Here is a 12942-nt window from a genome sequence, read left to right on the forward strand (position 1 = left end):
GTAACATCTGAAAAGCGGTCCCTGCAGACAAGGCCTCTCAGTTCAGCGTGTGACCCAGTCACCAGCCCGTGGCCTCTTGATCTCCCGTTTGGGAGCCGTTGTGGCCCCAACTTTGGGAAGGTCTTCCTGCCCTCCAGGGAAAGGACGGTGGGAAGCAGGCATTGGCTGGCCTGGGCTCCTCCCTGGGGAAAGCATGGATAGTGCAGCTGAGACAGTGGAGAAGGGCACTGGTCACACCACCCGCCCAGCCTCGGGAGGCCCAGATGAGCCAGCATGGGTCTGGGTGTTCGGGCAGGGGCCGCGCCCTCTGGTTAGCACTCAGAAGTGGTTGTTGAGCATTTTATTAAAGCCAGTGGCGGGAATCTTGGGCACCCCTCTAGCTCAGGGATTCCGGGTCTTCTCTGGGGACGTGGGGCTGTTGGCCTGCCCCCCTCGCCAAGACCCGAAGGTGTTTGAAGGCCGTGGGCAGCGTGTGGCCCAGGAATGGAGGGGTGGTCACGTCGCGAATCATGATGACATATTCACCTGCAAGAGATGGGCACTTGGACTCAGCTCCTGCAACCTCAGATCCTCTGCTCCCACCCTCAGGGCCCCCGGCTCAGTGTCTGGTCTAGGGCGGCAGGCTTTTCTCTTCTTGGGGTGCTGGGGTACAATGTAAGTAAGTGCATTGGAGGTGAGTGAAGCCACCTCCTACCTCAGGACACAGGCCCAGTGATGGCTCCGTGTCCTAGGCGGAGTGGGGGTCACACCAGGGACGCAAACCATCTCTGCAAGGTGGGCCGGGCTCAAGGCCTCCCCTCCCTGCCAGTGGGGCCGTGTGGCTGAGGGCAGGGGTTCTTTCGAAAATACTTTCCTATCTTTTTAGGAGAAAAATAATTAACTTCCTCTAGAATGTTTTTAAAAATAATTAGCCTCTGAAGACATGGCTGTCTGGCTTGTTTTGTGGGAAGGGGCAGCTCTGGGGGTGGGGTGGGGGGCCGCCTGCTGGGGGACGTGGGGAGAGAAGGAAGTACTTTTCCTCCATGGTCTGTAAACTGTCTGGAGAGCTTCAAAGTTGGAGAAACCATAAAAAAGAAAATAAGAAATAACAGAAAGTGAGGTTGCCGTGGAAACCGTCCTCTCCTGCCCGAGCCCGCGGGGGCTGGCACCAGAGCGCGGAAAAAGCTCGCCGGGCTGGCCGGGGCTCCCATCAGGAATGCAGCCGCAGCCGAGGGGGGCGCGGGAGTCCGCTCCCACCGTCAGGGAACATTCCAGCACCCAGGCCTGGAAAACAGGCCGCCTCCCTGGCTGCGCGGCTGCCCTCCGACTCAGGCCAGCCTGGGGGCCCGTGGCTGCCCCGTGTTCCCCGGGGTGGACGAGAAAGGGCCTCTGGGGCTGGCAGGAATTTGCTCAGCCTTGAGTCAGTTCCTTCAGAAGAAACCACGGTTCTGGGGGGCCAGGGGGCCAGGAGGGGGCCCACATTCCGCAGCCGGGGCACCGGGCCTCCCTGGCCGGCCTGGAGGAAAACTGCGCATGGCAACGCAGAGTGTTTCCAAGCAGCCGGTTTCTAGGTGTTCCCGGGAACATGCAGCCACTCCAGCCGTGGCCGAGGGCGCCGACCGGTGGGGGAGCGGCCTCAGAGCCGAGCCCTAGCCCTCAGCTGACCTTGTTCCTGAGGCCGCCCTGCTCCCAGCAGATGGGAAAGGCCTGGCCGGGGGCCCCCTTGCCTGCCTCAGAAACCACCCGAGGCCTGGCCCCAACCGCCACGACCGCCACGTGGTCCTGCCATGGGCCCGGCTCCCAGCCTGGCCTGGCCTGGCCTGACCCACGTTTCAGAGCCGTCCACCTGGCTTCGCCCCTCACAGCCTGGACATCCAGCCTATCCCCTGCCGGCCTCTCCCAGGTGGTGCATGGGGCGGTGGGGCAGCCTCTCCACCACCTCCTCAGCATGTGGGGGTCCTAGGGTTCTGCTGGGGGTGACCTTGGTGCTGACCCTACTGGCTGGTTGGTAGGCGTGTGTGGCTGTTGGGACAGCGAGTACCAGCCCAAAGGAAAGATGGGGCACTGCCTGGAACCCTGGCCCTGCCCCATACAAGGGCCTTTCTGGCTGCAGTCAGCCAGCAGGGCTTGCCGACACTCACCGCTGCTCGAGGGGTTGAGGGGGCCCACACCTGGAGGCCTGCTGGCCTTCTGATCAGGATCCCAGAGACAGGAGCCAGGGTTTGTCACCTTGGCCAAAAAGACAGGAGGCGCCCTTGCCTGGCATATGCAGTCCTTTGAGGGGACCAAGGCTTGGGAGGACCCTTGGCCCGTTGGCACACCCTCCTCCCGCCCAGGCCCTCTTGGTGCTCATTCAGAGGGCCCAGAGAGCATGGTTGGGGGCAGATTCATGCGCCCCAGGGCCCACCCAGAGCCCCGGAGCTGCCCTTTATGACAATGTGCTCAGGGGTTGACACAAAGGTTCTGCTGGGATGGTGGAATGACAGCCAGGGATGCCCCACCTGACTGTGTTCACCAGCTGCCTGCCTACCTGGGAAGGCCTCTGCTGCTGGTTCCACCGTGGCCACCCCATCAAGCCTGCGGGGAGAGAGGAGGAAGCTCTGAACGCACAGCCCGGTCCCAGAGTCTGGGCCCCTGGCATCCAGGCCTGAGGATGGCAGAGGCCGCAGGCCAGCCCTCCTGTGACCGTCCTGTCCTCCCAGGCCCACTGCTGTCAACTTCTCTTTGGTCTGCCTACACCTGGGGGGGAGGGTGCCCCTATGAGGCTTGGGACCCCCTGGGCCCTCAGCCCTTGAACCCCATCGCCTAATCCCAGATGTGCCCATGGACGGATGGAGTTGGAGACGGACAAACCCGGTCCCGTCCACCCCATGGGCGCTGCGCATGCAGAATCCAGGGGCGGCTCTGAGAAGTGGGTGCCAGAGCCGCAGCGGGCCTTGAAGACACACGGCGTCTGTGTGGAGGGGACATGAGAGCTGTGCTTATTTTCCAGCAGGAAGTGACAAGTGGCAGCCAGGACTCAGTGGGGGTGGGGCCGTGGGGGACTGGCACCCCGCGTGAGGCGGGAGAGGTGAGGCAGCAGGTGAGGACAGGAGGGGCCGGGCCCACACGTCTGAGGGCTGGAGACCCTCACCTGTGGCCGCAGCTGCCACAGCTGTTCCCCCTGAGGCCGTCTCAGCGTGTCTGTCTCGACCACGTCAGCTTCTGCTCTGCTGTGTGACAGGCTCACCCTGCCTGCCCTCAGGGGAGGGTCACCTGCCCAGGAGGACCCGGCTGTGTCCCTGGCAAGGACCAGGTGGCATCGTCTCCAGGGAAATGCAGGTTGCCCACAAGGGGCCCTGTGCCCAATTGACTCCTGGCTGCCTCCTCCAGTTCTCCTCTGGGTCAGACTCTCAGGCCCCCCACGCATCCTCGGGGAACACGGGAGCCAGTGACATGTGGATGGCCACCCCGGATCCTCTCTGGGAGGCAGACTCTGAGGTACGAATTATCCTGAATTATTTGCCCGGAATTATCCTCCAAAGGGACCTGGGGGAACCAGGCAACGCCCACCCCTGTCCTCTCTGGCCAGCGGTTTCCTATTCTCAGAGCCCAGGGAGGGCTCCTTGCGCAGCCTTGGTGACCCACCAGGTTCTGACCCCTTGCCAAGCTTCCATACCACATGCATGGTTTGGGTGATAAAAAATTAAAGACAAAAGATTTCAAAATTATTTCATTTTGAGTAGGGGAAAATGGGCCTTGGCTTGGACCCAGGAGCCACGTTAAAGATTTTGAAGTGCGGGTAAGGAGGGGAGGCAGATAAATAATTCAGCTCTAAGAATAACCAGAGCCTGTCAGGCTGCCAGCTTTAAGAGAAATAAACCGGGTTACAAGAATCCTGAGAGTTTTTACAGAACCCCCAGGGCTTCAAGAAAACAGGCAGAGTCAGGAAGGAGCTGCCGGAGGTGCAGGTTAACTGACGGTTCTGGTGGAGCCGCAGGTGCAGCTGCAGCCTGGGTGGTGTGTGAGGCGGCGGTTCTGTCTGGGCCCAGAAGTGCCGACTGGACCCCCCAGTGTACACAGCACTGGAACCAGGAGGGCTTGGAGCTGGGACACTTAACAGGCTGCCTCTCAGACTCCACCTGGACCCCAGGTCGGTGGGAAAGCACATGAGACCCGTGATTCAGGTTAGGGTGGGGTGGGGAGGAATGCGGGAGGGGCTGGGGGCACCCCAAGGTCCTGCAGTCCCGCACCCTGTGGTTAGAGTCTTTGCGCTCCTGTTTCTTGTGCTTGGGGTTCTTCATTGTCTGGTACCTCTGGGTTCATCAGTTCAGTTCAGTCGCTCAGTCGTGTCCGACTCTCCGCGACCCCATGAAGCACAGCACGCCAGGCCTCCCTGTCCATCACCAACTCCCGGAGTTCACTCAAACTCATGTTCACTGAGTCGGTGATGCCATCCAGCCATCTCATCCTCTGTTGTTCCCTTCTCCTCCCGCCCCCAATCACTCCCAGCATCAGACTCTTTTCCAGTGAGTCAACTCGTCGCATGAGGTGGCCAAAGTATTGGAATTTCAGCTTTAGCATCAGTCCTTCCAATGAACACCCAGGATTGATAGTTGTCATCAAATTTGAAAAACTTCTGGTCATTATTTCTTCAAATATTTTTTCCGTCTCCTCCTCACTGCATCACTTTGGAAGCCTCGGTTTTTGTGTCTATTTGGCTTCTTGAAGTCTCAGGGTTCAGTAAGCAGGATTGGCTTACTGGGTCTGGTCATGTCTTTCTCTCTGGGTTTCACTTTGGATCCACTTGCCCTCTTTAAGGCTGTTACCCCTCCCTTGGACATTGCAGTTTCAACCTCTGGACGTTTGACTCAGTCTTTTTGTACCTTCCATGTCCTGTCCAGTTATCACCCGTCCAGCATCCTTGTCTACAGATTCTTTCAGCTCTGTCATTCAGGCTCAGTTTTGATTGATGGTTTTACTCTCATTATGGGGCCTGCCTTCCTGCATTCCCTGCGTGCCTGGTGATCTTTGAAAAGATGCCATACACTGGGGTTACTGTCTTGCAGGCTGGATACTTTGTATTCTTGTACATATTCTCGATGCTGTTACACTCCTTAAAAAGAGTTTGATTCTTGTGGGTCTTTGAAGCTTCAGTGGGGTTTAAGGTAGGACCCTTGTGAGTATTATGTCAACACTCCGTGAATTCAGCTTGGCTGTCAAAATGAGCCCCCCACTTTTCACATCTTTCTTCAGCTCTGGACATAGACTCCCTTTGACCCTCTTGGTGGGTCTTTCCTGGCCTCCGGCACATTCGATCCACTCATGCATGGGTTGATCTGTGCTCTGCAGACTCTAGGGCTCCCTCCTCTCCAGGGCTTCCGTCCAGTGAACTCTCACTGCCTTGGCTTTCCAGGCCTCCCACTCTGTGTCTCCCTTCAGGGGCACTCCTGAACCTGCCTGAGTCCCCTTCCTGCGCCACAGTTGGAGACTCTGGGGGCAGCATACTGGGGGCTCTCACCACGATGGATCCCCGCCCTTCAACATTGAACGTGAAATGTCTCTAGCTCTGTTGTGTATCTTGTCCAGTTAATTACATGTGTCCTCGTGGGAGAGCGAGTCCGGCCCCCCGTGATCCACCTTGGCTGGAAGCAGAAGCCTGAACAGACTAAACTGAGGCCTGGCGCCCAGAGAGCCCCGGCTCATCTCCCAGTGACCCGCCCTGAAGGGTGGGACTCCTTGGTGCAGGGCAGCCTCCAACTCCTGCCCCCTCACCCTGCGCCTGCTGTGTGGGCTTGTCCTTCCAGGCCCCCCAGTGACATCTCGATCTGATGGATGTGTCCCTGTGAGATGATGCTTGTAGTGAAGCCCCTGGTGGCCCCCAACGAGGCCCGGGGGCCTTGCCCTCTGCCAGTCCACCAGCTGTCCTCTGGCCATGCCTTTCCCTTCCGGAGGCCCAGAGAGCATCCTTCTGGAGCTGGTGCTACACAGGACTGCACTGGAGTCACGGAGGCCCCAGGAGTCTGCCCTGGGTCCTGTCCACGGAAATGACCACGAGCACGTCTGTCCCCCAGCAGAGCCGTTGCCAAGGTGATGCCCACTGATCCTGGGCACTGTGTGGGTGCCACAAACAAGCTCCATGTTCTGTGGCTTCTCAGTGTTTTTCCTCATGTTTCAGGTTGGGAGAGCCAATGGGTAGAGGTGAGCAAAGGCCCCTGATCAGATAAGAAGCTTGAGGCTGGCTGGCCAGACCCTGGCGAGTGGGGCACCTGCACACACACTGTTCTTTGGCTGGAGCAGCTGAGTGGAGGCAGGAGGCGGGGGAGCAGGCAGTGGGCTTCCCTGGCCAGGTGCACCGAGGGCAGAGGCAAAGTGGCTCACGTCCTGGGGAGACAAGTTCCCTCGTGGGTCAGGGGTTCCCAGTGGCCCTGTCCATCACAGACCTACAGGGCAGGCGGCTCAGGGCATGGGTTCTGGCCCTGACCCTATCAGTTTTCCAAGCTCTGAAATGAACACGTGGACAGTGAAGGGGGTGTGGATCCCTAGACCTGATCTGGCCATGGCAACCAGTCTATGAGGCTGACCGGCTGGGAGAGGGCGGGGGCCCTTTCCTGCAGCCTGGTCAGGGGACAGCCCTGGGCAGTCTGGGTTGAGTCCAGATCCTGGCAGTGGTGGTGCTGGGGGGGAAGGATCAAACAGGTGCTCATGGGAGCCCAGTCAAGACATGAATCAGGGAAATGTTTGCCCTGAGGGTCTGCAGCTCATGGGGGCTGTGGACCCAGGACTGCTGTGGCCCCCACTGAGATCCTGTAAGAAACTTCCAAAATTGGAAGTCAGCTAATTGCAGCATTGCAGCTGACCCTGATTTGGGGCCAAGCTGGAAACTGTCACTGCCTCCCAAGGGCCCCTGAGAAACAGGAGCCGCAGGCCACAAGCTCTGAGCTCTGGCCCAGCTCCTCTCCCGGGAAGCTTGGCCTCGTCTGCAGAGGCTCTTCTGTCCCATGGGGCACCTTCTGGTACTCAGCTCTGGCCCTGGACAGTCTGCAGGGTGCTTTCTGTTTAGGGGTGCCTGCTTGCCTGCTGCAGGGGTCCTCACCCGGGGGAACTGTGGGTTGTACCTGGCAGGAGGTGTGTGAAGGGTTAAGGGCGCTGCCCGGCCTCCAGCTTCTCCATCTGCCGTGGGAGTGATTCTTCCAGGCCTGCGTCAGGCGGGAAACATCCTGCCCTGCTGGGTGGGGGGCGGTTGAGGCGCCAGAGCCACACGGCCTGGCCAGCTGTTCCTACCCGGCCCCCACACCTGCTCTGGTTTGTTATTCCTGCTCAGACAAAGCTCACTTCTCAGTCTTTGAAAGTCTCTAATGGCTGTGCAGTGGTAAAGAAGCTGCCTGTCCATGCAGGAGACACGGGTTCAATCCCTAGATCAGGAAGATCCCCTGAAGAAGGAAATGGCAACCCACTCCAGTATTGTTGCTTGAGAAATCCCATGGACAGAGGAGCCTGGCAGGCTACAATCCATGGGTTCACAAAGAGTCAGACAACTGAGCGACTAAACAACAACAGAAAGAACTTTCTGTTTCTCTTATTTTCCATGAACACTGACCCGGAGGCTCTCCTAACTGGGGTGGGGCCGGGGTGGGGGAGAGGGCCTATGGACTTTGCCCTGGTCCTCCTGTGGGGATTCTTAGGGTCATCTGAGATTCAGTTCGAGAGCATTTGCCTGCACACCCCAGGGCTGAGCTCTGGGTAGCACACAGAGTGGGGAGTTTGTTGGTGTTAAGTCATTAAGTCGTGTCCGACTGTTTGTGACCGTATGGACTGTAGCACACCAGGTTCCTTGTCCTTCACCATCACCCAGGCTTTGCTCAAACTCGTGTCCATTGAGTCGGCAATGCCATCTAACCTCTGTTGCCCCCTCAATTCCTGCCCTCAATCTTTCGTAGCATCAGGGTCTTTTCCAATAAGTTGGCTCTGTGCATCAGGTGGCCAAAGTATCAGAGCTTCAGCTTCATCATTAGTCCTTTCAATGAATATTCAGGGTTGATTTCCTTTAGGATTGACTGGTTTGATTTCCTTGCTGCTCAAGGGACTCTCAAGAGTCTTTTTCAGCACCACAGTTCAAAAACCTCAATTCTTTGGCGTTCAACCTTCTTTATGGTCCAACTCGCACATCTGTACATGACTCCTGGAAAAACCATAGTTTTGACTACAGGGACTTTTGTTGGCAAAGTGATGCCTCTGCTTTTTAATACACTGTCTAGGCTGGTCAGGGTGCCCAGAATTGGCTCCCAGAAGCAGAGGGTGCAGGGAGAGGCCTGGGGGCTGAGGGAGGCAGGCAGCCCCTGGCCTATAGCCATGGGGGGAGTTGCCCGTTTACTCAGTCATGGGGGCTGAGGTGGGCCCCATGCCTACCCCATGGCTGGGGGTGCACCTCTCTCATGTCTGCCCGCCAGGCCTCACCAGCCCTGCCCCACTGGGCCCAGCGCACCGGGGAGGGGGTGCTGACGCTCTCAAGACAGGACTCGTGGACCCTGGTGGCCCCAGTGCCCCCAGGGCTGTCTGGGACTTGGCAGGCAGGGGAACGGCAGGCAGGACACAGGCTCAGGGCGGGTAGCCTTTCGGGGGGACGAGAACCTGTCCTAGGTGCTTGACGGTCACGGCGACCCTGCGTGGAGGTGGGGCTCGTGGGTCTCGGGCATCAACTATCTGTTCAAGTAAAAAATTGTCTCCATCTGTGCTGGCTAATGACTGATTAAATGACTAATCACGGAAGTCTTAATTAAACCCATTTTTCTCCGAGCGAGCGGGGGAGGGGCCCTGTACCCGGTGTGTGTTAGGCTCCGGCTGGTTCTCCGCGGAGCAGTTATGGGCAAGGTCAGTGCAGTCACTGTGCTGACGGGGCTGCAGGCGTGTCTTCCTGTGGCGGAGCCAGTGTTCAGGATTTCGGGGAGGATGCGGCTGGAGCCACGCGCTGTGCGTTTTGACGGGAGTCCCCTGTGTGGCCGGGCAGGCTCAAGGCCACGGTTCTGAAATGGAGTCGGTCTTGTGCAGCGAGCGGACACAGTCTCACGTCAGTCAGGAACTGCCAGGGCTCTGTGTCATGCTGTGAAATTCCGTAACATGCCAGGAATGTCTCCACAGGAATGCAGCAGGGCCGCCGATGGGGCCCGGGCTCGCCTCGGGAGCAGTGCTGTGCAGGGCCGCCCGCCAGCCTCCCGGGTCCTGGGGCCACCCTGTGTGCGCACTGTCTCTCCCAACCCAGAGCTCAGAGCTGGGCGACCCGGGCAGGCTCCCCTGATTGTGCTGAGCCAGCCACTCAGGAACCAGACTTGAGATATGACGAAGCCGCGAGTGTGATGGCCAGCAAAGGCCGGAGCCCTGTGGACACAGGCCATCCCTAGGGGGGGAGGAGGAGGTCAGGGCGGCCACACCTGTCTGTGACCCCCGGGCTCAGGCCCTCCCGGGTTGTGCATGCGCAAGGCCCCTTCCAGGCCTTGACTCTCTGGGGGTGGGGTCTGTGTGGTGAAGGTCCCAGTAGGCTGGGACCTGTGAGCCCCAGGACTTGGCAGTACCTGGGCACGCCTTCTCCGAAATTGGGGCACTCACTCCGAGACCATTCTGTCTTTGGAGGGGCAGCGGTCTGGTGGGCCACCGGCTGGGCTCTCGGAAGGCCCAGACCCCTAGGCCAAGGGTGCAGGCCTGCCCAGTGGACCCCTTCCTCCTCTGTGTTTAGGGAGCATGAAGGTAGTTTAATTAGACCCGAACATTGTGACAAAAGGCCAGAAGTTTGTCTTGAAGGCGCCCCCTCGTCGCATGAAATAAAGACCCACTCGGCCCTGAAGTTGGGGGCCCGTGTCTTGCCAGACCTTGTGGGGATGAAGAGACACTGTTTCAACCCTTCCTGTTCTTGGAACCCCTTGATGATGATGATGGGCGAAGCTAACACATGACCATGTGAGGTGCCCTGTGGCTGAGGGGTCACCAGGTGAGGACACACGGGGGCCCCGGGGCAGCAGGGCAGGGAAGGCGGAGACTGAACGTGGGGCCATGGAGGCTGTGGGCCACCGGAGCCTGCTCTGAGGGTCAGGTGGCCCCGGGGCCTCAAGGTTGGCCTGTCCTGGGCCCAGCCCTGCAGTTGGCTGCCTGGGCCCCTTCCTTGATCACCAGAAGCTGAGGAACAGCTGGCCTGCCCTTGATCTCCTCCTGGGCCACCTAGGGGTTGGAGGGGGCACCACCTGAATTCAGCGGCTTCTTCCACCCTTCCTGGACCTTGAGATCTGACACCGAAAGGCCAAAACCACAGGCCAGCCTGGAGGCTCCAGGGTCATGGCCAAATTCAGGCCCGTGGATGGAGCATGGACAAACTCGGGCCCTGTGGGTGGGATTTTGGGGAAAACAGAAGGGTTTTAAGTGCCAGCTGCTGCATGCTCACTGACCAGACATCAGGGACTGGCTGGGCTGTGCCCTGCTGGGTGCTTCACGCTCCTGTCTCGCTCCTTGCAGGTGGTCAGGAGGAGTGTCCTTTTGCCCCGTCAGGTCATGGCGGAGATCTGTGCAAACATCCTGCCCCCGGTGGGGGTGGGCATCGGTGTGTGCTAAGTTGCTTCAGTCGTGTCCAACTCTTTGTGACCCCCATGGACTATAACCCACCAGGCTGCTCTGTCCATGGGATCCTCCAGGCGACAATACTGGCGTGGGTTGCCATTTCCTTCTCCAGGGGATCGTCCTGATCCAGGGATCGAACCCACGTCTCCTGCATCTCTGGCATCGCAAATGGATTCTTTACCACTGAGCCACTGGGGCAGTCCCAGCAGGCCCAACTAAAACGAAGTGTCCACAACCTCACAAGGATTCTCAGTGCAAACCAGGTGCTTCTCATTTTCCTAAGCCAGTTGCTGGAAAGGATGGATTTCTTAGAAAACCTGCTGCTGCTGCTGCTAAGTCACCTCAGTTGTGTCCAACTCTGTGCGACCCCATAGACTGCAGCCCACCAGACTCCGCCATCCCTGGGATTCTCCAGGAAAGAACACTGGAGTGGGTTGCCATTTCCTTTTCCAATGCATGAAAGTGAAAAGTGAAAGTGAAGTCGCTCAGTCGAGTCCGACTCTTTGTGACCCCATGGACTGCAGCCTACCAGGCTCCTCTGCCCATGGGATTTTCCAGGCAAGATACTGGAGTGGGGTGCCACTGCCTTCTCCTTAGAAAACCTAAAGGTGGGCTTTTAGGGTCCAGAGCCAGGTTTGGATGCTGGCGCGAGGCGCTGGTGCCTGAACACATGTGAGGAAGTAGTGGCAGGGATGGTGGGTCAGGAGGCCCTGGGGGCCTCGAGCAGGCTCTCCACCTCTTCTCTGGGTGGGAGCCTCGGACATACAGACACCCATCGGGGTAGGGGCTCAGGGGCACAGAGCTGGGCCTGGATTTAGGAGGTCTGGAGACCAGTGTCTGCAGGAAGGAAAGGCGCTTACGGCTGCAAAAGCCTGGCCTGGGGCCTTGGAGGCAGGCTCAGGCCGGGTAAGAGGGCTCGGGCCGGGGCACTGTGTCCAGGCCAGGGTTGCCTGTCCATGCTGGCTCGTGTCGTTAACCAAGGTAACTCCAGGCCCATGGGGAGCTCTGTACACGGACACTTGTCTGTCCACAGCCAGCATGGCCGGGGGTGGGGGGTGAGCTGGGAGCTTTGGGAGAATATCTCCCTGGGGTTTCTGTGTTTGGAGAACAAGCTCAGAGGGGCTCCCCGGGGAGAATGGGCCAGCCTGCCCCTCGGACTGAGATGAGGGAATGCAGCAGAGCACAGGGGCCCTCTGCGATGGTCCCAGCCTGGGTGAGGACACTGCATTTCAAGAGCTTGGAGAGCCCTTGGCAGAGCGGATGGCGGGAGGAGGAGCTGGCTGCTCCTGTCTTCTCGGAAGAGGACAACAGTGAAAGGCTCTTTTTTTGCTGAAATCAGACGTTTCCACATCAGCCTCAGCTGCCGAGTTGCCACAGTTACTGAATCCAGCACACGCTTTGCCGTGAGCATCTGGGCCTGGGCTGTGTTGTGAGTTAGTGCTGGGGGTGTTTCAGCCTTTGGCCGGCATGCACGTCCCTGAGACCGAAACACCGGGCAACGTGGGATCTCTGTGTCTCTCAGGAGCCTTTTCTTTTCTGGAGCCTGTGCTTCTCTGGTTGTTGTGTGAAGTGAGCTTCATATTTAGTTCACACACCATGACTCAGAATGATGCAGAAGGGTGGCCCCTTCCTCTGGAAATGGTGCACCCCCACTCAACCTGCGACCCTGTGCCAGCCTCTGAGTGTCCCGGCCGGCCCACGCCCGCTGGCGTCATTGTCACCGATGAGCAAGCTAATTGCAGTGTTGGTGGATGCAGTGCCTCAAGGCCGCTCGCCCCCTGCCCGTTTGTCCTGCGTTTCTCATTTTCCTAGGGTTTTGTAGCCACGTCTCTGCCTGCCGGCCTCTGCTTTTTTGCATGGCTGTTCCCACGTGTGCCCTAGGCTGGTGGCAAGAGGTGTCCGTGGCACCCTGACCATGACTCCAAAGGGCTGACGAGCCTCACGCTGAGGTTGGAGGCCAGACCTTGGTGGGAGGAGGGAGTCTCGGAGGGCCTGAGTGGCCACATCCTCCCCTGGGCCTGGGTCTCTTCTCCAGAAGGAAGGTTCCTGTCTTTGGGGTTCCGTGGTCGAATTGCCAGCCCAGGTCTGCTTTGCCTGACTACACCTAACAGGTTCCAGCCCAGAAGGAGACCTCAGGTTGGGGGGCGCTTCTTGGGGGCTGCCCGGTGCTCAGGGCTCTCAGGTGGGTGAGGATCAGTGCTGCCCGAACCTCTGGAGCTGTGGGGCTTGGCAGGGAGGTGGGGGCAAGGGGCTCCCAGGAATTTCTCTGGAATCTAGCCTTCCTCCTGAGAAGGAACAGCTGCGGGATGTCCCCTTGCCTCCCCCCAGACCCCCACGCAGCCCTGCCTACTTCTTCAGACAGAAACCTGAACTTGGCCTGGG

General features: G+C 59.1%; 1 protein-coding gene across 2 annotated transcripts in view; it reads right to left on the reverse strand.

The window, feature by feature from the left end:
* Positions 1-232: 232 nt before the first annotated feature.
* The window catches only part of MORN1 (MORN repeat containing 1), a 47320-nt gene continuing 34610 nt past the window's right edge, over positions 233-12942 (reverse strand). The window contains exons 12-13 of one of the 2 annotated variants that reach the window (XM_088845402.1): positions 2510-2556; positions 233-525 (exon numbers count right to left, since the gene is read on the reverse strand). In XM_088845402.1, coding sequence (XP_088701528.1) covers positions 377-525; positions 2510-2556 — 196 coding nt within the window. In that variant the 3' untranslated portion in view covers positions 233-376. The remainder of the gene's footprint in view (positions 526-2509; positions 2557-12942) is intronic. The other variant, XM_088845401.1, reaches the window with a different exon arrangement.

Source organism: Moschus berezovskii, chromosome 17, assembly GCF_049115385.1.
Source record: "Moschus berezovskii isolate FMDL1 chromosome 17, NW_MosBer_1.0, whole genome shotgun sequence".
In the NCBI taxonomy this organism is placed as follows: domain Eukaryota; kingdom Metazoa; phylum Chordata; class Mammalia; order Artiodactyla; family Moschidae; genus Moschus; species Moschus berezovskii.